At 39.0% G+C, this 23,788-nt stretch overlaps 1 protein-coding gene across 11 annotated transcripts in view; it reads left to right on the top strand.

The window, feature by feature from the left end:
• LOC306854494 (synergin gamma-like) overlaps positions 1-23,788 on the top strand; it is a 59,129-nt gene that overhangs the window by 12,418 nt on the left and 22,923 nt on the right. For 6 of the 11 annotated variants that reach the window (XM_079392579.1, XM_079392578.1, XM_079392572.1 and 3 more), the window contains 7 exons: positions 3,756-3,830; positions 3,918-4,114; positions 8,362-8,595; positions 8,674-8,810; positions 10,143-10,261; positions 10,529-10,591; positions 12,888-13,844. In XM_079392579.1, coding sequence (XP_079248705.1) covers positions 3,756-3,830; positions 3,918-4,114; positions 8,362-8,595; positions 8,674-8,810; positions 10,143-10,261; positions 10,529-10,591; positions 12,888-13,844 — 1,782 coding nt within the window. Of the gene's footprint in view, positions 1-2,195; positions 2,472-3,755; positions 3,831-3,917; positions 4,115-8,361; positions 8,596-8,673; positions 8,811-10,142; positions 10,262-10,528; positions 10,592-12,887; positions 13,845-23,788 lie in introns of all 11 variants that reach the window. The other 5 variants (XM_079392574.1, XM_079392575.1, XM_079392580.1 and 2 more) reach the window with 1 other exon arrangement.

A 23,788-nucleotide genomic window follows, 5' to 3' on the forward strand; every position in this document is an offset into this window, starting at 1 on the left:
TTAGAGCGAGGTAGAGAGAGAACCGGAATGGTTTGGAAACACATGATAGAGGATAGGAAAGCGTGAGGGAAGATATAAAGGATACTTAAGTGTGTGCTCTGTGTCGTTGCTCGGTCAAAGTCGCGCAGGAAAAAGTCGTCTGTCTTTACACTCGTTGGTCTTCACACGAGGAGGCTGAACGGTTCCGCGTCAGCGCTCTGACATCAACTAAATACAGTCTAAGAAACTAGAGTGAAAACAGCTGTTGCCGGCTTCTGATCAGCCCAGCCAATGAGGTTAAAGGACTGCTAAATAGCTCAAGACGAAACTAACACTTTGCACAAACACAAAGGCTCGTTCTCACCTGAGGCGCAAATTATTCTAATTTCCAGTAAGTGCAATTAACAGAAAAAACAGTGAAAAGGCAGAGTAGAAATAGGTAGGAAACGAGGACTGCTAAATAGCTCAAGACGAAACTAACACTTTGCACAAACACAAAGGCTCGTTCTCACCTGAGGCGCAAATTATTCTAATTTCCAGTAAGTGCAATTAACAGAAAAAACAGTGAAAAGGCAGAGTAGAAATAGGTAGGAAACAAACTATTCCTTCCTAGTAGCAAGTAAACTATTTAAACAACAGAACTGCAACCAAGTTATTCAAAACACTTACGCAGCTGTAGTCCGTCTCTTCTGGTGACAAATCGGCTTTCCCAACCTTAGAGCAGCGACGAGCAGTTTAAATACTTTCACAGTCGCTGTTGTCGGCTTCTGATCAGCCCAGCCAATGAGGTTAAAGGACTGCTAAATAGCTCAAGACGAAACTAACACTTTGCACAAACACAAAGGCTCGTTCTCACCTGAGGCGCAAATTATTCTAATTTCCAGTAAGTGCAATTAACAGAAAAAACAGCGAAAAGGCAGAGTAGAAATAGGTAGGAAACGAACTATTCCTTCCTAGTAGCAAGTAAACTATTTAAACAACAGAACTGCAACCAAGTTATTCAAAACACTTACGCAGCTGTAGTCCGTCTCTTCTGGTGACAAATCGGCTTTCCCGATTAAGTTAAAAGCATTTGGACAGAATTTATGCCATGGTGACTTTTACCATAGAAATAAAAAGATTTGAACTAAAACTTAGAGATGACGTTCTCTGAGGGACATCTAGTACTGACTGTGGCTCATATTTCGTACTGTTAACATACTGTCACTGGAGTAAAATTCAAGGCATTTAACTACTCGTACAACATTTATCAGCCAATTATGTCATGCCTAAACATTTCCTTTTCCACCTCTGGTACTGTGAAGAGGTCAGTGAATAGAATAGTCATTGTAAAAGTTAATTTATTGTTAGAATGAAGCGGTTTCTTACCTGGCTCTTTTGGAGATTTTATCAGAAAAGAAACCGTAGGACTTTATATCTGTTCCAAAAGCTAGTGAGCTGCCTTGCTGTATGTTCCCTGTATAGACGGGGTGGTGGGTGGCGCATATGGGGTGGTGATGGCAGTGGATAAGACACATGCCTTTGGTGTGAGAGACCCGGGTTCGAATCCACTGTGAGACACCAATGTGTCCCTGAGCAAGACACTTAACCCCCTAGTTGCTCCAGAGGCGTGCGACCTCTGACATATATAGCAATTGTAAGTCGCTTTGGATAAAAGCGTCAGCTAAATGAATAAATGTAATAGACAGTATAACATATCTTGTTGACTGGAACTGGAACACCCTACAACATAGTCAGCAACTTCATGGACGGCGAACATGCCATAAAAGACTCAACTTACTATGTACTCCTGCAGAGCATCTTGTTAACCTAATACTCTAAAGTTAAATATATCATAAATGACTAATGCATTTTTAAATTAGATTTAATTAGAATTTTTTATATTTATACTTTATTTAATGGCATTTAAGTATTAATATTCAGATTTTTCTTGACTTTGTCCTACATCTTGTTTTAGTTTTTTTGTTAATTTTGTCGCCCTATATTCTGGGATTCTGTCTTCTACTCTGCGCAAAGGAAAAGTGTAGCAATGTCTTATTTTAAAGGCAGAATAATGTTGCCTACCTCTTGGAAAAGCTTTTGCATCTGCATCCCAATTTTAATGCGTTAAATGCAGTAGGTTTTGGACTTGTACATTCACATAGTCATGTTTGTTGCTCATAGTTAAAATATGAACTACTACAGTTCAATATGGCCTCTGTCCCTAACTGATTCAGGCCCATCTCTGGAGGAGAAGATGTTCACATCTTGCGATTTGACAGCTGATAAGAAAGCCCAGGTTAGTTTTAAGCCACTCCAGGCTCTGTCTGAGCTGAGTCCCAGAGTTCAGGTCACAGCTCAGTTTCACAGCAGCACCAGAGCCCGAAACTGGGCCCAAACTCAAGATGACTTCAATTCAGCCTTCATCCTAGAGATGGCACCTGAGCCTCTACCCGCAACTCAGGCACCCCCTGCAGCAGACAACCCGCCCTTCCAGCCCACTAGCACCAGCGGTGAGAAGAAAACATCTGTGATTTCAATCCCGCCTCTTTTTCGATCTTCTCAAAATTAACAAAACTTTCAGCTCGAGACTTCCTGCCCTGCCTGTATTTGCTAATCATGAGATATGCTTGGTTTAGAAGGGCTGATTTCTTATCTTGAGCTTGTTTGAAAAATCTTCAAATCTTGTTATACCTAACACTTCTCAGTGAATATCCAAGTAACCAAATCTGTCCTCTTACTTCAGCTGTCTTTGCTAAAGCAGATACAAGGCATTAAACTGGAGAAAATGCATGGGCCTAGAAGCTTTACCCTTGAAGACAATGTGCTCTTGAGCATGAACAATGTTCAAAGTTGAATGGAAAAATTGACTAAGATGAAGATAACTTAATAAAAATCTCTACTGCATAAAGAAATGTCTAATTCAGATCTTCTGCCTACTGTCTCCGAAACATTTATTTTCTGTCCTGGACATCTAACTGATTGTGCACGTGATCTAAAATATGTGACTGTATGGGATTTAACATGTATTTACTGGGTTTGATTTCTTAACGTGGTGCTCTATAAATTCTTGCATTTCTTGCACATTTTCCAATTTCTCTGAAATTATGGTTCTGGGATTTTTTAGGTCCAGGGGTGTCCAGTCCTTGTCATGGAGGGCCACCTTTCTTCAGGGTTTATCACCCAACACACTTGCCTTTTTTTTTTTCTGGTAATCCTGAAGACTTCAAGTGTTCAAGTGTGTTTACTTAGGCTTGGAGCAAACTTGGTAAGAAGGTGGCCCTCCTGTATCAAGATTGGACACCCCTGGCTTAGTCTGTCAACTGAGCACATTGGTGTCATTAAAGGAGGGGATCAATTGCATGATTCACTGCTGATGATGCTTATTTGGAGGTTTAATCGCCGTAGCCCCATTTTAATCATTTGCCTAATTTCCTTCTCCACAGGACTCACAGTTTTAGCACAGATTTCAATGTACACATTGGCAATGCATATAATGAGATGAGTGTCAGTGCGAATACAAAGCAAAACTCTCTTCTCTGTATGTTGTCAAACTGTTTGTCCTACAAACCCACCAGCTCTCGGCTGAAGACAGCTGAGCTGACGGCAGAAGCAGTGGGAGTCTTTAGTGTGTCTGTGCATTGTGTCAGTAGTACATCCGTGCTGGGCTTTGCCGACAGCAGGTGTGGGGGTTGTCTGACTGTGCAGTAGGCACATGGGATATATGCTTGAGCAAGCACTCTTAGCATAAGAGTCCACAAACAACATCTCACTGTTTTCATGTCCATCACAAACAGGTGTGGGTGTCTACCCCCAACAAGACATGCAACCCATGGTGCCAGCCTGGTTGTACAATGACGCGCTCATCCCAGGTTAATGCTCTTGACGACAATGGTTTTTGCATCATTTCATAGTTCTGCATTCCACAGTATTTAATGCTAAATGTTTGCTCTTCACAGAGTTATTCAAGAAGGTCCTTGAGTTCACCATAACACCAACAGGTATTGACACAGCCAAACTCTACCCAATTCTGATATCATCTGGTCTGCCACGGGAAGCTCTCGGACAGATCTGGGCCTTGGCCAACCGCACCACACCTGGCAAGCTGACCAAGGAAGAGCTATACACCGTACTGGCTTTGATTGGAGTCGCCCAGGTAGATTTCACAATTTCAAAAATCGCACATATTAACTTTTAAAGAGTATGTAGGTTTGCAGTGATGGGAAGTTAGGTGCATCTTTAGGCCAGAGGGGTGAGGATCTTATCATCTGCCCTTGCTGCTCTTGGCAGTCCTGTGAGTAGAAACTGTAGCTCTTTCAGCAACTCATGGGACCCTTTCAGTAATAACGCATTTGTTATGCAAATTGAAAAGCTCAATGAGGAGCCACTCTTCCAGTGCTTCAGTTTTGTAGAGCAATAAAGAAAGGAAAAGCTCTGGAGAATGCCAGAAATGGCATTGAAAATGGAAGTTGACTTTAATGAATATTTTAGGCAAACAAATCAGACACCCTCTTGGTGGAGGGGGAAATAGACATCTGGATGGAGAAGGAGGTCTATTGTTTGACAGGCCTGCTTTTTAATTTTGTTTCCCTGATGAAAGACGTGCCGTAAATTCAATGTTCCTGCTCAAGGACTATTGACTCAATAGTCTCAAGCACTAAATCATTGTTATATGTAGGAAGAATATCAGTTTTAATTGTGTCTTATGTTTATAGCAGTGCCTCATCTTAATGACTGTCAGTAATCAGCGTTTATCAGTCGGCTTTCAAAGATCTGTGCTACTTGTTATCATCGACGTTATCATTCTGCTTTAATGCTTCACTTTTATAGCTTCTCTTTAAAGATGTTTGGTTAACAGGGGATGGTATGGTGTACAACTCCAGTCCTGGAGGGCTAGTATCCTGCAGAGTTATGTATCAATCCCAAATTAACCTGACCACTGGCCATCCAGGACTTGAGTTGAAGAGTCCTGGTGTACTGTTTAAAGATCTGGACTGGTATTCTAATAGCTTCTTTTAGATCCATCTACTTAAATGAATAGTTCACCCAAAAAATAAAAATGTTGTCATATACCCCTCCCTTATGTCTTTCCAGTACCAGGAGACTTTGGTTAATCTTCAAAACACAAATAAGGTTTTTTAAGTGCCCCTATTATGGGTAATGAAAGGTTTATATTTTGGTTTTGGGAGTCCCTAATAACAGGTTGACATGCATGCAAGGTCAAAAAAACACTTTCATTGTCTTATAATATGCATTTATTTTTTACCTTACTTGCTCAACGACTCCCAAACAATTTGTTCAACGAATAATTTTTTGACACTAATCTGCGATGATTGGTCTCTTTTTCATTTCTTCATGCCTGTAATGCCTGATAAAGCCGCGTTTGTGAGCACAGTGCTGCTTTGCGTACAGCGCTCGTTTTAAAAAAGCACTCGTTTCAATGATTCAGAGTCGACTCTTTCTTTTGAGAGACACTAACTTTATACAGGGTGCACTTTCAGATTTAAAACTTTGCAGGATGTTTTCATTCACTTAGAGCTGTGTTACACACTGCATGAAAGATAATTTTCAAAAATCCATAATAGGGGCACTTTAAATTAAACCTGAGTGGTTTCTGTCGCTCCATTGAAAGTCCAGGTAATCAATATGTAAAAGATTCATAAAGGTTCAAATGATACCGTAAAATTAATCCATATGAATTGAGTTGTTTAATCCAAGCTAGAAAGAGAAGTCTTATGGGTTAGGAATGACATGAGGTTGAGTAAATTCATTTTTGGTTGAACTATCTCTCTAAGTGTAGGGCTGGGTATCGTTCAAAAATGTTCGATATCGATACCGATACCTTGAGTTCGATACCGGTTCCTGAACGATACTTTTTTCGATACCAATTTTATGAAAACAGTTTTAACAAATTACATTATCTAAAAAAACTTTGGTTTTATTTTTTTCAGCTTGTTGACATGTATACAGACTCAAAGACTCATCTCCTGAGCCACTGCACAAAGGAACAAAATATAGCCAACATAATAAATCAGTACAAATAATTTTAATAAAGCTCAAATGGTTTTCAGTTTACACTAGTGCATGCTCGTTTTAAAACCCATAGCTCAGACAGAATCATCATTTCTATTCATTTATTCTAGGTTGTTAAAGACTTCAAGAAATGTAAAATCTTTATCCACTTTCATAAGTGGATGTTTTATTTTCTTTCACAATATGTTTTATTGTTATTAAATTATATGTTGTAGTATGTCTAATTATTTGAATGCATAAAAACTACTTAGTTTATTCAAATTTATTTTTAAAACAGCCTTATGAATTGTTGTCTTTTTCCTCAGAAATTCTGTGTTCTGTATCTGGTTTTTAAATGAAGGCATAAAACATTAATTTCATTTTTCTTTTAAATTATTGAAAATAAAACTTTATTTATTTTGGCAAACAAAATTTTACTATTAAAATTAAAACATGGAAGAAATGTTGTGTGATCATTAATTAAAAAATAATAGTTTTAATAATTTTAATAGTAGCCTAGTAGTAGCAGTATGTACTGTCTGCTGAACAATATTAATTTATTTCTGCCGCAGTGTCTTCCAAGTTAAACCGAACGTTTATTTTGACGGGTTTCTAGGAATACCTTTACAGTTCTGTGTGTATATGATATGACGCAAGTTTTACTCGAATCAAACGGTAAAATGCTCATTAATTGACTCTCACAGCAGTTCTGGAGATGTTGTTCATGTGTTTATGTCCTCATTTAGTGAGACGGCAGACGCTGAAATGTCACGCGAGCTTCAGTCTGTGTCAAGTAAGCGAAACTGCGCGATATAGAGAGCAGACTGCTCCGTGCGCTTTCGAAACGCTCTCGCGGATGTCAAACACTGATCAACCAGCACCGCGTCACTTCTAGTCAAACACACCTAGTGCTGCAGGCTTATTGGCTCACTGACGTTAATGAGATTAACCCCTTAGGTATCGAAATTTGGTACCGAACGACGAAACGTTTTTCGATACTCTGTGGTATCGAGGCAATTCGGTCGGTGCCTAAAAAGTATCGAACTCGATACCCAGCCCTATCTAAGTGTACAAATTATGAGAGCCAACAGGTTGCAACTTGCAAGCATTTGATCCTGTTGTACAACACAATTTGGAATGCAACGACACATCGAGTCAAGATTGCATAGCTAGAAATGTTTGTTCATGTATATTAGTGTTGTCAAAAATATCGATATTTCGATAAATATCGATACTGAAATATCTGAACGTTACCAATATTAATTTCCCGAAGTATCGATACACCGATACTAGTCGAGCTGTCACTTTCACTTCTCTCCAAAGGCGCGTGGACAAGCACCACACGTGACCGCACTCGTCTCCTTCGCTCTGGTTAAATAGCAAAAGTGAAGTGAATAGAAAGATGACTGCTCTGGTTGTTAAAGAACACAACAGGAGCGCTATCTGTAGGGATCTATGATCTCCGCGATGCAGAGAACCCGCACGGAATCCAGTCATAAACACAGAATTTACAGTTTAACGCGGAATGTCACGGAATTTGTCAAAGTTTGGATGAATTAATCAAAAGTAGGTCATTACACTTAAATCAAATCGCGATATGGACTAGTATCTGTAAATATTAAGCTGCAAAAGTCGATTTAAATATGAATCCTGCATGTTCTGCGCGTCTATGTGTGAATGTGCTGCACCTGCGGTTGTGTTTACTAATGTGGCGCTCGCGGTGATTTCAGCGTCTGCCGTCTCAATGAGGACATAAATACATCAAGGTGTATACTGTATGACTTTTATGATTATTTACGAATGTTGCTTGTCCACTTTATGATTTGATTTCTTTGGAATTTTTAATGAACAAAAAGCAACAGTGTTACATTAGACTGTTTGATACAGATCCTAGATAAAACTTTGCTTCTATCATTCCATTGATAGCTTGGTCGGTTACTACCCCAGCCTTTTGTTTCCCAGTATCTGGTTTGAGTCACATTAAAGGGATAGTTGACCCAAAAATGAAAATTCTGTCATTGATTACCCACCCTCATGTTGTTCCATACCCGTAAGACCTTTGTTCATCTTCAGAACACAAATTAATATGTTTTTGATTAAATCTGAAAACTTTCTGATGTCACATGGACTATTTTATCGATGTCCATATTGCCTTTCTGGGCCTTGAACATGTCAGTTGCGTTGCTGTCTATGCAGGGCCAGAAAACTCTCAGATTTCATCAGAAATATCTTAATTTGTGTTCCGAAGACGAACAAAGGTCCTACGGGTTTGGAACGACATGAGGATGAGTAATCAATGACAGAATTTACATTTTTGGGTGAACTAATCCTTTAAATGACTTATCCTTAGCTAAACCACTCTAAGTTGCATATTGTGGTTGTATTCTCTAGAGTGGTCTTACAGTCATGAGTTTGGACATCCTGAGTCAGTTCCCCTCTTCGCCTGTGCCCAATCTACCCGCTATGGCTATTCCTGCTGTCCTGCCTCAACACCAGCAGCCCATCATGACCCAGCCACCTGTGTCCATGGCCATGCCGGTCACCGCGCCACCTGTCATGAGCATGAACCCAAACCCACCCGCACAACCACCGGCTAGCTTCATCCCCAACTTCCCTCCTGTTCAGGTAAACATCAGACACTTTATTATGGATAATAACTAAACTGTTATCGCTGAACTGATTCATCTTGTTGGCTTGCGTTAGGCTACCAAGTCTGATGATGACGATTTCCAGGACTTCCAGGAAGCCCCCAAAGCCGGCGCTGGAGATGACTCATTCACAGATTTCCAAGGAGAAACAGCAGGAGCGTTTCCCAGCATGACATCATCATCCCAAAGCGGGTACGAGCGCAGACTATGCGTCATGGCATATTGTTGCACGCCTGGCAAAAGCATATTTTTTATGTAATGCAAACTGCTTGGAGAAATTCATCGTAAATCAGCATCCTGTCATCGCTCATTATTAGTAGTTTCTGATATTGTTTTTATGCTTTGTTAATTCCTCTAGACTCTGTTTGCTCATCTGGAGCATGGAATCGCTCTCCGCTTTGTAATGGCTTGTAATAACCTGCCCAGCGCAACAATTAAACCCCTGCCATCTTTTCTAATGAACCCATTTCAATGGACAGCTGATAAGCTCATTCCATTTTATTTCTATTCACATCTGCACGATTTTATGCTCCCAGGGAAAAATGGTGAAAGGCAATTATGAAAAGCAAGGAGTGAGAAGTTGGAAAGGATATTTGCTGAGTGCCACGGCCTTTACCGGTCGATCAGCTTCACTGAGCACAAAGAATCCTTTGTTTTAGAAGAATATTTTGGTGCTTGAATGTGTCAGATTGCTCGCTAATTAAATCAGTGAAAATGAGAAGTGTTGAGAATAATACAGGAAGTGAGGGTGAGAGCAGAGGTTTTCTTCTGTGCTGGGAATATCGCTGTTATGAGGGAAGTGATCCAAGACGGAGAGAAGGGGAAGAAAGAAACTTTTGTTTAGAGAAAAACTTGAGCTGAATTTCAAATCGTATACTATATTTGAACCACACACTGAAATTATGCATTTTGCCAATGTGGCCATTAAGATTGCTTTCTTTGAAAGAAACTGATATTTTCATTCATCACGGATACAATAAATTGATCCAAAGTGACAGTGAGGACATTTCTAACATTACAAAAGATTTCTATTTCAAGCAGCACAGCAGATTTCAGCATTGATAATAATAAGAAATGTTTCTTGAACAGCAAATCAACATATTAGAATGATTTCTGAAGGAATGATTTTTAATTTTAATGATTTAAAAAAATTTACGTTAAAATTTAAAAATCACTGAACTCATTTCCCATTTCTTACCATCCTTATACAACTGAAATTCTGAAAGTCTATGGGGTACAATATATTTGTCCAACTTTGGATTTTTATTTTCATTTCGTTTTAAAATGGGACTTACTAAATACTAATCTTGCAAACTTTATAGCAGGGATGGTATGCAAATTAGGATTGTGCCTCAGGCTTTGTGTGTTTAGTCTACATTTAGGGGCATCAAAGAACAAAAATAAGTATCTCAAAACTAAATAAAATGTTTTGGCTTGTGAACTCTCTTTGTAAACTCTTCGTAGCTTGTAAAGCACTTTGATCTGTTTGGACTGACTGCTGTATGTTTTGTCTGCTTCATGCAGTGTTGCTGCCATGCTAACTCCAGTGTCAGGGTCTTCATCCTCCTCCTCCTCTGATAAATACGCAGTGTTTAAACAGTTGCCAGTGGAGCAGCCTGCAGAGCCCACACCTCCTGTCTCAGGTAAAACACACACACACATTCAGCACTATACACCTCATTAGCCCGTTGAGGAAGGCAGAGCTCTCAAAAGACTGCTGTCATATCGGGTTAACTTTTAAGATTCTCTTGTCTAAATGAATTTGCGATAAGGCTGTGTGGCCCGCAGATGTGTTTTGCATAAATTTATCCTGCTATTTATCACATTCCTGCAGCTCCTTCTATCATTATTATGGTCTAGTTAATAGTTACTGCTTCTACACACAGGCATTGTTTACTGTTTTGTTCCAGATTCAGGGGACAAATACAGTGTTTTCCGAGAGCTTGAGCAGCCTTCAGACAGAAAACCAGTTGGTAAGCAGATGCATTTCTGACACAGCATGAACACATCAAGTACACAACCTAGATCTGCTTTTTACAAGATTAAATTTAATACAATTGCACCGGCCTATAGTGTGTTAAGTTTATTGAAGGGCTCCGTACACTGATGTAGGCATGTATGCGTGTCCCTGTCTCACTAGAGCAGAATCCAGTGGGGACAGCTCAGAGAGAGCCAGTAAGTCAATGGTTGCAGTGATCTCTTCTCCAGAACTCCTGTAGTTCTGTTCCTATATTCCTATAGGCTGCAGCTGAAAAAAAAAAAAAAAAAAGTTTGTCTTCTGTGTGTCATTCACTTCTAGTGGTCCATCAAAATGGGTTTTTTATTGGCCTATATTGAGATGGCACAGTGGTTAATGGTTGATATATTGCTGGTATTTATGATATAATACAATTTAGTTAATGCAAAATTGAATTGGAAACGTAAAATAAAAAAAAATTAAAATAAAAACATTTGTCACGCAATGTTTAATAATCAATTTAATATTTATTTCACAGTATTTAGTGGCTGATTTATAAGTCAGAAAGGTTGGACATATGACAGAAAAAAAAAAAAACTATTTAGTTTACTTAAGACTGATTATAACTGACTGTGTTTACGTGAATGCTTTCCAAGGTGGACATTTTTAACAACTTTGTGTGTATTTTTGCGTTCAAGTGCAATATCCTGCGAAGAAAAACTGAATCTGTGATTGCATGTTGTTGCGTAATTGTCAAATATTTATTTTAATGGCTCATTGCACTTAATAATGTTTTTTAACATCAAGCACATCCCTCATTTTATTTTTTCAATCATGCATTTTTAGGGATGCACGATATTATCGGAATCGGCCGATAATGGCTTTAAATATCGGCATCAGTCTGATATGAAAAATTATGCAGATATGTCTTGCCGATAAGAGGAATACGTTAACTTGCATGTGCTCAGGGTGTGCTAGTGATTACATCTCGTCGGCAGTGTGGCTCATTCTTGAAGCAAAATTTGTCTGAATGATGATTAGACTCTTTTGGATCGCTGCATTTAATCTGTGAACGCATACAAAATGACACGTTCGGTGTGTGATAGAGTAACAGTAATAGCATGTGCAGCGGCAGCAGTGACAGCCTCCCTCGGGTCCTAATGCCCGCTCTGTAGAGATGGTCCTCACTGCAGAACACAAGATCCAAGGGGGTGTGGTTAGATCTAGATCCAACTCATCCTACCTTACATATACCTATACCTGTCTCCACCCCCTGATTCCTAAACCCACCCATCCCCACCCCTAAACCTACCAATCTCCACCCCCTAGATGTGGATCCAACCCCGCCCCGTTTTGATTTAAAGGTCAGAAGCTATAGCTTACATGAAAAAAATAATCACAAAATATGACACTTGTAAATTAAATAATTTTATATATACTGATTTATTCATTAATGTGTAATGTTTTATTTTTTAGGCAAATCATAAGCTCTAACTCTTTTGCTTTAGACCATCTATAAATGTTAAATTTTAAAATAAAATGTTAGGGTTAACACTGCATCTTTCCGGGGGAAAAATGGAGCGATTGAGATATAGTTTATTTATAGTTATTTTCAAAGCTTCAATGCACTGTCAAAAACCCTTCATTATTTATTTAATTCTAACAAATAATTTCTTGTTAAAAACTAACCAAAATTAAAAATATTTTGCTTATTTCTTGGTGAGAGACTTGCTGTTGTTTCCAAACAAAAGGAAATATATCGTATCGGCCAAAATGAGTTGAATAATATTGGCATATCGGATATCGGCAAAAATCCAATATCGTGCATCCCTATGCATTTTTCATGCGTCAGGTGAATATGTCAGCGATTTTAAGCAGTCCTACACTGCACTGATAAATTTACATACCACAATATACATGATAAAAAGAAATTCAAATCAACAACATTTTGTCCAATTAATTGGTCAACCACTGGTCACTTCACTACAAGTGAAATGAGAATGGATTGATTGTGGCTAAACCGGAGTGTGTGATTGTGTGCTGAGACTGAAATATGCTGGTAAATTTGCTATATATGCTGTGTCAGGTTGATTTATATCTTCACACTAAAAGTCTTCAGTTCCATTGTGCCACCTTTTTAATTTCAATTCAGCAGTCAAAGCAGCTTGCGTTAAGCATTGCTAATCCATTTTTCTCTTGGATTAGCTCTAGGCAACTTATTGGCAAACTCTGTATTGTGCCGTGCCGTATTTTTTTGGTGTGAAATGCAGTTCTCCATGCCCTTCAATTGTTTTCTTTTCGTTTTTCTGCAGGGGAGGGATTTGCTGATTTCAAGTCTGTCAGTGCCGACGATGGCTTCACAGACTTTAAAACAGCCGACACCGTCTCTCCACTAGACCCACCAGACCAGGCCAAGTTCCAGCCAACTTTTCCTCCTCCTTTCTCTTCTTCTCAGTCTCTGTCCCATTCGCAGCCAACTTCTCTGGCTCAACCTAGAAATACTCTCAACATGGCAGACCTGGACCTCTTCACGACAATGGCTCCTCCTGCTCCCACTACCACTGTTGACTCCAAACTCAACCTGTTCCCTTCAGCGCCGCCATCCCTGGTATTGCCCTCAGTTGCAAAACCTCCCAGTGTAGGGGGTGATGACTTTGGCGATTTTGCCCTTTTTGGCTCCTCAGCGTCCTCCGAAGTAGCTCCCACCACCTCTACAGTAGGGAGAGGAACTGGGACGACAGTTCAGGACGACTTTGCTGACTTCATGGCATTCGGGAGCTCGAGAGATCAGAGAAACGAGACTAACTCTGGAGACGGTGGTGGAGAGGCCCAGGCGGAGACGTCCCAGCCGAGGCAGCAAATCAGCACTGATAAGTACGATGTCTTCAAGCAGCTTTCCCTAGAAGGTGGCCTGGCCTACGACGATAACAAAGAAAGCGGCGGGGGCTCCTTCTCATCTCTCAAGAGCGACAACGACGACTTTGCAGATTTCCAGTCCTCCAAATTCTGTACGGCGCTGGGTGCGTCCGACAAGAGCCTGATGGACAAAGTGGCCGCCTTCAAGCAGGCCAAAGAGGACTCTGCGTCCGTGAAATCCTTAGACCTCCCGTCCATTGGGGGCAGTAGCGTAGGGAAGGAGGACTCAGAGGATGCACTCTCAGTACAGCTAGACATGAAGTTGTCGGACATTGGTGGAGACCTGAAGCATGTGATGTCTGATAGCTCCCTAGATCTCCCTGGTTTGTCATCCCATCAACCCCCAGCTGCAGGTGAGGAATTAGTACGCTTGCTCTGGTGAAGTCTGGCCGACTCTGTCTGTCGCTACTTTCTCTCTTTCACACATGCTCAGACCACTCGGGCCTCTCAAAGGCTGAACAACCGCCTTATCAGACGCGTAGTTGGAACACAGTATGTGTGTTCAGTGTGGCTGAGTTAGTTACATATCAAAAACTTGCTACACATCATATCATGCAGTCATTCCCGTTCAAGTTATATACATTTCCAGTTGAATCATGCACAATTGTAAACCTACAGTATTTATTGTTGTTTATATTTATTTATTAAGCTTATGTATTATTATTTTTTACCAGTCAAAACTTGTGCTTGTGGATTTGAATCTCATAAGATATTATTATCGCTAACAGCACAATAACTGGCATTATTAACTCCTAGTGTTATCAGGTGATCAGGCAGTTACGGAAGCACATTTATATATAGTATTTAATTCTAATAGCTTGTGACTTGGTTTTCTCCCCTGTCGTCCGTCTGTTCATGTTGTCATTGACGTAATCTCTCATTGGTTTCCCTGTTTCCCTTGCTTTGATTATGTCAATGTATCTTGAACACAAACCAAAGCAGCTCGTATTAATGGTGGAATGCACAAAAGCTGTTCACACTGCACCTGATTCATTTCTCTGATTATTAGAACTGACTGTCCACACTGACATTTCGCAACTGATAAAATCAGATCCATTTTTTCAGTTACCACTGTAATATCTACATCGCTTGCTGTAGTAATGACTTAATTCAGCATAGTGCCAAAAGAATGAGAATAGCTGGAAAAATAATGTGGAAAGAGAAGAAATTTGGACCGGAAGTTCCCGAATTTGGATTCTCATGTCCATTACTTACATTGGGACATACTGAACTCAAATTAACTCAACACAAAGGCATTAAGGTAGTGCTTAAAACATGAGTTTGAATACATATAGTATGCTTTGTCTGAAATCATACTGTTTACTACAGAGCCATATACTGTCATTTGTAATATGGGGAAATGAATATAAAATTGAAAGTAAATATAAAAACAAAATACATATTAAAAAAAGTAGAAAGAAAAAAAAAAACCGCGAAAATGATTTGGACACAGCTGTCGAATTTATTGACAATGTACCTTCCCCAAATGCCTAAAAAAAACATTTAAAGGTATAGTTCACCAGAAAATGAAAATTCTGTCATTGATTACTCACCCTTATGTCGTTCCAAACCCGTAAGACCTTCGTTCATCTTCAAAACACAAATTAAGATATTTTTTTATGAAATCTGAAAGCTTTCTGATAGAGCCCTGCATGGGCCTCAAATTTAGGCCCTAGCCCGGCCCTGGCCCGAGACGCTCAGGCCCTAGCCGGACCCGTGTCCAACAGCTTTTAGAATTTTAGAATTACCGGCCCGAGCCCGTCTTTTTTCTTTGTATGTAATGGCAAAGTGATGATTTTTCATTTTGTTTTTTTATTAAAGGAACACCACTTTTTTTGGAAATAGCCTCATTTTACAACTCCCCAAAAGTTAAACAGTTGAGTTTTACCGTTTTTCGAATCCATTCAGCCGATCTCATGGTCTGGCGGTAGCACTTTTAGCTTAGCTTAGCATAGATCATTGAATCTGATTAGACCATTAGCATCTCGCTCAAAAATTAACAAAGAGTTTCAATATTTTTCCTATTTAAAACTTGACTCTTCTGTAGTTACATCATGTACTAAGACTGATGGAAAATGAAAAGTTGCGATTTTCTTGGCCGATATGGCTAGGAACTATGCTCTCATTCCGGCGTAATAATCAAGGAACTTTGCTGCCGTACCATGGGTGCAGCGGGGGCAATGATATTATGCAGCGCCTGAAAGTAGTCCCCAGCTAGGTAACTAGTTATGATATAGCTGGTGACTACTTTCAGGCGCTGCGTAATATCATTGCAGCAAAGTTCCTTGATTATTACACAGAAATGAGAGTATAGTTCCTAGCCATAGCGGCATTAATTACTACTTAATGAAATTAAAACAAATTGAAAAGAAAAACTGTTATTATAATCATAATCCATATAGATGCATTTTTCTCTAAAGGCGCATCTAATGAGGAGATGGCGAGTCAGGATCAGCAACTTCATCCTTGCGACACGGACTCAGAAAACACTAGTTTATTAGTAAATAATTTAGCCATTTTAGCCTATTGCGTGTATTTGAAAGCAGAACTCTTCAGCTGTGCTGACGGCACGCATGCTGCTGCTCTCAAAGCCTTGACATCCGGGTATCCGGGAGATAAGTCAGTAAATTTCGAGTAAAATCACAGGCTTCGCTTATCCCGTGGGAATGCACCACACGAAATTCAGATGTGGGGGGTAATTTCAAAATCACACATGGTCCCCAGATAATTCTAATCCCGTGCGAATAGGGTTTTTGACACACGTTCATGACAGTACCATGACGCATGCGTGTGGTGCTGCTGATGCAGGAGCCGACGTAGAACCTGGATGCGCTGCACCTTGTTTACAAGCAGACTGCACACACATTGTGGTACTGTTGTGAACATGTCAAAGACTGACACGGAAGAGAAGAAAAAATGGAATAAAGTCATTATTTTTGTTTTCTTTGTGCACAAAAAGTATTGTTGTAGCTTCATAATAAGAAGTTGAACCACTGATGTCACATGGACTATTTGAACAATTTCCTTGCTACCTTTCTGGGCCATGTCAGTTGAGTTGTGTATGCAGGGTCAGAAAGCTCTCAGATTTCATCAAAAACATCTTAATTTGTGTTCTGAAGATGAACGAGGGTCTTACGGGTTTGGACCGACATAAGGGTGAGTAATCAATGACAGAATTTTCATTTTTGGGTGAACTATCCCTTTTAAATCCGATCCGACCATTTAGACTGAATTTAATTTCTGAAAAAATTAGATTTTAATCAGATTTCATGTTTTTTGAATCAGGTTTGTAAAAATCTGATTTCATTATTTCAGACAACAGACAATTAAACTGATTTGACTCAGATGTACCAAAAAGTGTATTTTTGGTGCAAAGCCAAATTTTATAATGATCACATTTGACTTGATAATGTTCACATTCAAATCTGTTATTATGAGATTAGACCAATGGCAATGTTCATTTAAATTCTGCCAACACTACACATCTGACTTTACATTCGTTCAGATATTTGACTCAGAGCCATTTTGCGCTCATCAGAATTTCAAATGGGATATATAAACAGCCAGATTAATATGCTAATAACGCTGAAGTCTTGGCTGTTTTTCCAGTGCAGGCGACTAGATTTGTCTAAGCATGAGAAATGATCTTGACATTTCTGTCCTTTATTTGAGCTACAATTCCACCTTCATATCAAGTCATAAAACGGCCTCTCTTGATATAGCCAGCAGGTGTTGTAGTTAATATCGTTCTGGTCACACTTGTTTTGCATGTAAGCGTTCATCCGTTCATGTGATGGTTATCCGTGTTGCATGTGCATGGAGAATCCTCAATGCCGTGCCTCAGTGCATACATGAGCAAAAAATACAAAGCACTACCTTATTTAACCCGAGTCATATCACACACGCATGAACCGGCTGCCCTGTACTTGAGCTGTATACTACAAGCATCAGATACCAGTCCATGCCGAGAAAATCTGAGAGCACATTGGGGCTCCAAGTTAGTGAGATCTTCTCCTTAAAGGACTGATTGGCCTGTTTGGAATCAACTGTCTTTTCCAAACGTCAATCACCCTTAATTTACACTCATTCTTTGCTTTTTATGTTATCTGTTCTGCATGAAAAGCATCTTGCAAGTGTGTATGTGCTTGTGTTCACTTTATCATTCATCTTCATAATGTATCAGGGTGAGAACACAGTCACAGTATTTCATCCAGTCAGCTTCAGCCATCGTATCAGCCCTCGTGTGCGTAGACTGGTTGGCATTGAGGAAGCACAGTAGGAAGAGTTCCCATAAACTTGTGTGGTCTCACCAGAGCCAACAACCAGACCTGTTGTTACCATCACGTATTGTCAGAATTGCCTTGTTTCCCACAAGTGATTACACATTTTGACTAGTAAATACCATTTGATTAAAATTAATTTTAAATTTTAAATTTAATGAAATAGTTTTTACTAGTGAAAAACATGTAAAGCTTTGACTTCTCACTCTAGGCTGTTGTACCATCATGTGAAAACCACTGAAATGGCTGCAGATTTAATAGTTAAATATGGTAATATTGATGCTAATTCTAACATGACGTGAGTGAAGCAAGAGTAGATGCCATATTTAGTTGTGATGTGAATGAAACAAGGTTGTGAGGAATGGAAGTAGTTTGATCAATATGTTGTGTTCTCTAATAGAGATGACAGTATGTCAGTTATCATCCAATATTATCTTTTTTTTTTTTTTTACTTCGAGTCGGGAATCATTGGATATTTAATTGTCTAGTTTAAATTACATTTGTTGTTATATACTGCTCACGTAAAGGAATAGTTCACCCAAAAATTTACATTTTTAAACCTTTGTAACCAAATATTTGATAGTAGCCATGGACTTCCGTGGTATTTTTTTCATACTGTTGAAGTCATTGGCTACCGTCAGCTGTTTGGCTACCAACATTTCTTCAAAATATTTTCATTTGTGCTCTACAGAAGAAAGTCATTTAGGTTTGGGACAACTTGAGGGTGAGTAAATGATGACAGAATTTTTGGATGAGCTATACTTTTAATATCAGTCTTAGAAAATACTAATTTAGTGACACTATAAAATCTTAGAAATAGCAATGAATTCTGTACCTTTTGTCATGCATAAATTAACTTATGGGATTTAAAACAACTGATTGTATTATTTTATTTTAAATTTATTTATAAAAAAAATATCAAATTTTATTATTGAATAATCATTTTTGACCCTTTTGGTGAGCATGTCAGCACATCAATGACCATATCAACCAGAATTGTAATATTGGTGCATCCCTTCTAAATTTCACAACCCATATTTTAAGACCCATTAGTCCTCGGTTTTCACTCTCATTCTCTGAAAGTTCAGCAAGCAGATATCAGAATACAACATGAATGAACTGTACTTCTGTCCCTCACAGTCTCATTTTCATTTACATCATGCTAAACATGTTATCCGCTCCGATTGAGGTCTATAGGAATCCTTTTGTCTTCTTTCCATAGTAGCTTCAGTGAATACTAACATTACCTAAATCTTGTCAAACACTGTTCTAGTTACATCAAATTCTTCTAGTTCAGTTACTGGACACCTCTAGAGCCCAAGCATAAATATTGTAGCGGGTTGAGAGTGTTGGGTTTCCTAACACTTGCACTACGCCCCTGAATGTGTAGCTAACCACCCTAGAGTATCTTTTTTGCAGGCCAGAGCCTCTTCTTGTGGTCCTTCCACGAGAAGGTAACTTTGTTTCAAGTTTTGTCGCGGTTCATCTGCTCTTGTAGACCACACTTGATGGTGGAACTCTCTCTGACTTTGCTTTTCTATGCTCCAATATGTGCCAGCATTCAATTTGTGAAATTGACAAGTATTTACACGCAGTAAACAATTAGTAGGATTAGTCCATGTTTCTGGCAGACTTACAAAATAGGTTGTTTTTATCAACAATGGAAATGTATACATGCAAATTTAATAGTGTATTTTTATTACAGGAAAATAAACTCTTATTTATTTTGAATATAGATAGTCTTGATTAGTACCGCTGATTGTGTTGAAGCATTTATGCCAGAAAGCATATTATTTGTATTTATGAAGAGCATACTGCTTGCCGTAATATGAAATTGTTACCTTTTTGGCTGGGTCAAAAATAGCTCCAACCGAGATGTACAGGATGGCGAGAGAAAAAGGGTACTATCTCTTTTTGTCGTTCTTTACCTGTCACTCAAACCAATAAATGCTCTAGGATAGATTTCTCTGTTTTCTTTTAACCCTTTGAGCACCTAATAGACTGATGCAAACCCTGGTTGATTTAGAAGAATTGGATTGAAGTAGGCTGCACAATTATAACAAAAATAACTGTCGATCATTTTCCTTAATATTGAGATCACGATTATCAATTTTGATTGATAGAATTTAATATGAATAATTATTTTGTGTGGAGAAACTGCATGTCATATAAGAGCTGTTTACTTAAATTTATTTATTTTAAATTAATAATGTATTTAATGTAATAATATTTGATTGATTAACTGCAGTTTAGCTTTGTTGCATCATTTGTTTGCAGTGTTTATTGTGACTAATGCCATCTGTGATTGGTCACAATGTTCAGTGATAGTAGACCCAAATTAACACTTTAATTGATGTTTATTCATAATAATGTTTTGGATTAATTGTGCAGCCCTAGTTTGAAGATTTGATGAGCTGTTGGTCGGCTTGCAAATATATTCTACAAAATCTCAGAACAAGTCTCTCCAGGTTCTCAAAGGGTTTTAATAAGCTGCATAAAACCAATATTAGCATCACCTTGATCTTTGCTTAAATGTTCTGTATCACTTTTCCTTGTTTCTGGTTGCTTTTTCCTTTTATATTCCGACTACAGTGTGTCTTTGACCAATGAGAACTAATCTTAATCTGTGAATGTGCCTTCTCAATGCTGGGTTCTGCATCTGGATTTGGGATTTTCTGTCCTGTTTTTGTTTTCCTCTCACTTCTGCTTATTCAGACTTTGCATGCCCTTGTATTCTTAAAATGCAAAAAAAAAAAAAAAACACTTTTTAACTGTTAGTTTGGCAAGACTATTGTAACTAGATCTTTCATTGAATTTTGTGACCTCTCTCTCTCTTTCTCTCTCTGCCAATGTTGTCGTAATAAATATGAATAATGGTACAGCAGACATGCGTGCCGTCTTGATTTCTCTCTCCATCCTTCAGTCTTGCCGCCCAAAGCAGATTTAGTCATCAGAATTATCACACTGCACTGGTTCCTTGTCAATTTCACAAGTTGATAGATTGTATGAACAGTCGTGCCCCGCTCAACTGTGAGGGAAGTAGGTGTTTCAATGCATATGTGAATTAATCATACTTATTTTTAATTATAAACATTATGGCCTCTAAATGAGGCCAGTTCCTCATTTATAAATAATATATATATATATATCTGTGTTTGAAGTAAGTTCAAAGAGCACAATGCATCGTTGCAGTTCTTTTATCAGTCTGTCGCTGTGGTTGATTGTATGAGAGTGTGAATGATTGCATGTCAACACTACACTGAAAGGCAGAAAATTGTAACTCTTGGTGAGTCGCAGCCCAGTTGTGATTTTCAGTCAAACAGTGATTCATTTTAGAGAAATGAAAGGTGCAGAATGACATAGTCATTTTGACCTTTAAAACGAGGTTCTACTTCTAGTATCAAATCTGAAAAGCATTTATCAGTCCACACACACGCAGATGTCACTCATCCAGTCTAGTCAATAAGACATTGAGTGTTTCCTTCCAGACTCAGAATGACTTCTGGTTGAAGATAAGGACTCGGGGATCATTAGAGTGGCTCTGTGCCAGAAGTGTCTAGTTAATGAACCAGGGCTTCAACATAGGAAGATATCAGGAATAATTCATCATGAACAAGGAGCACTTGAGACACATAGTGACATATTGAGTCATCCTGATCTGTTCCATCAATAGACTAACAGGAAAAATGACCTCGGTCATGCCTATGGTTTGTATTTTGTAAATGTACACAAAAACAACAGCGCGTTAACGCATGCGACTCATTTTTTTAGTTTAAAGGGGCGGTCACACTGCACTTTTCATTCCATTGACTTCCAGTCATACGCATGCGTCAAACCGGAAACTCAAGCCCGTGCGAAAAGTTTCGCATTTCGCTGCGTTCCAAAGTTCAAACTTCGTGAACTCTAAGGTTGCGTCCCCACTCACAACTGCTGTTTCTGTCACTTTTTCTCTTGACAAGAAGTGCATTTATTCAAACAATACGACCACATCAAACGGGAGACGTTTCAGACACGCGCTCCACTTCCCTTCAGCGCCAGGTGCGAGTCAAACGAGCGCGGAAACGGTACTGTGCTCTTCAATTGCACGCACAAAGACACCGGCGTGCACTGTAGCCTGTATCCTTTCATATCAAAGCGTGAAATAAACTACGTTCATGCAATGTCGTGGTCAGTTAAGTCACGAAGTTACCAAAAAGACGATTATAGCCTTAAAACTGTGCATGCATGTAATATATTTTATATAGGGTGATCATACGTGCCAGTTTTCCAAGACTCATTCTGGCCAGGATTTCTATATTGCCTGAAATATCTAGGATTTGGCTAAATAACCAGCTATACTAACCAGCTGCTGTGATGTCTTATTAATCAAAGGACAAAGAAAAAAAGAGGAAAAAAGAACTTTCATAGCTTTAAGGATTCTTCTATATTTAAATTAAAATGTGTTTGATAACTTCAATTTCTGTATATTTCTGCTGAAGAGCACAGGTAAATATGACATTTATTATTATGGGTTCATGTGAAGATTGTTTTAAGTTCACTTAAATTAGAAGTTCTTTTTAAGTCTAATGTTAAAATTGAAAGCTTTTTAATGTTGAATGGCTAATCAATTATTAAATAGCTACTGGGGAAAAACCTATTCCAGAGATATCAAAGGGGTGCTGGCCTTCAGTCATAAAAAAAGATGTCATTATACAAATATAAAAAAATATGCTGTCTTTGTTTGTACATTAATTTGAAGATCGAATGTGAAATTATTTGCAATATAAAAGTATATTTAAAAACTTTAATGTTAGGTGGGAATAATCACGATTAATCGCTATTAATTTCAGAAAAATGGGCAATTAGTTATTTTTTTTTTAATCGATTGACAGCACTTGTTATGTATATATATATATATACATACACTCACCTAAAGGATTATTAGGAACACCTGTTCAATTTCTCATTAATGCAATTATCTAATCAACCAATCACATGGCAGTTGCTTCAATGCATTTAGGGGTGTGGTCCTGGTCAAGACAATCTCCTGAACTCCAAACTGAATGTCAGAATGGGAAAGAAAGGTGATTTAAGCAATTTTGAGCGTGGCATGGTTGTTGGTGCCAGACGGGCCGGTCTGAGTATTTCACAATCTGCTCAGTTACTGGGATTTTCACGCACAACCATTTCTAGGGTTTACAAAGAATGGTGTGAAAAGGGAAAAACATCCAGTATGCGGCAGTCCTGTGGGCGAAAATGCCTTGTTGATGCTAGAGGTCAGAGGAGAATGGGCCGACTGATTCAAGCTGATAGAAGAGCAACTTTGACTGAAATAACCACTCCTTACAACCGAGGTATGCAGCAAAGCATTTGTGAAGCCACAACATGCACAACCTTGAGGCGGATGGGCTACAACAGCAGAAGACCCCACCGGGTACCACTCATCTCCACTACAAATAGGAAAAAGAGGCTACAATTTGCACGAGCTCACCAAAATTGGACTGTTGAAGACTGGAAAAATGTTGCCTGGTCTGATGAGTCTCGATTTCTGTTGAGACATTCAGATGGTAGAGTCAGAATTTGGCGTAAACAGAATGAGAACATGGATCCATCATGCCTTGTTACCACTGTGCAGGCTGGTGGTGGTGGTGTAATGGTGTGGGGGATGTTTTCTTGGCGCACTTTAGGCCCCTTAGTGCCAATTGGGCATCGTTTAAATGCCACGGCCTACCTGAGCATTGTTTCTGACCACGTCCATCCCTTTATGACCACCATGTACCCATCCTCTGATGGCTACTTCCAGCAGGATAATGCACCATGTCACAAAGCTCGAATCATTTCAAATTGGTTTCTTGAACATGACAATGAGTTCACTGTACTAAAATGGCCCCCACAGTCACCAGATCTCAACCCAATAGAGCATCTTTGGGATGTGGTGGAACAGGAGCTTCGTGCCCTGGATGTGCATCCCACAAATCTCCATCAACTGCAAGATGCTATCCTATCAATATGGGCCAACATTTCTAAAGAATGCTTTC

This window comes from Barbus barbus (genome assembly GCF_936440315.1).
Source record: "Barbus barbus genome assembly, chromosome: 34".
Classification (NCBI taxonomy): Eukaryota; Metazoa; Chordata; class Actinopteri; order Cypriniformes; family Cyprinidae; genus Barbus; species Barbus barbus.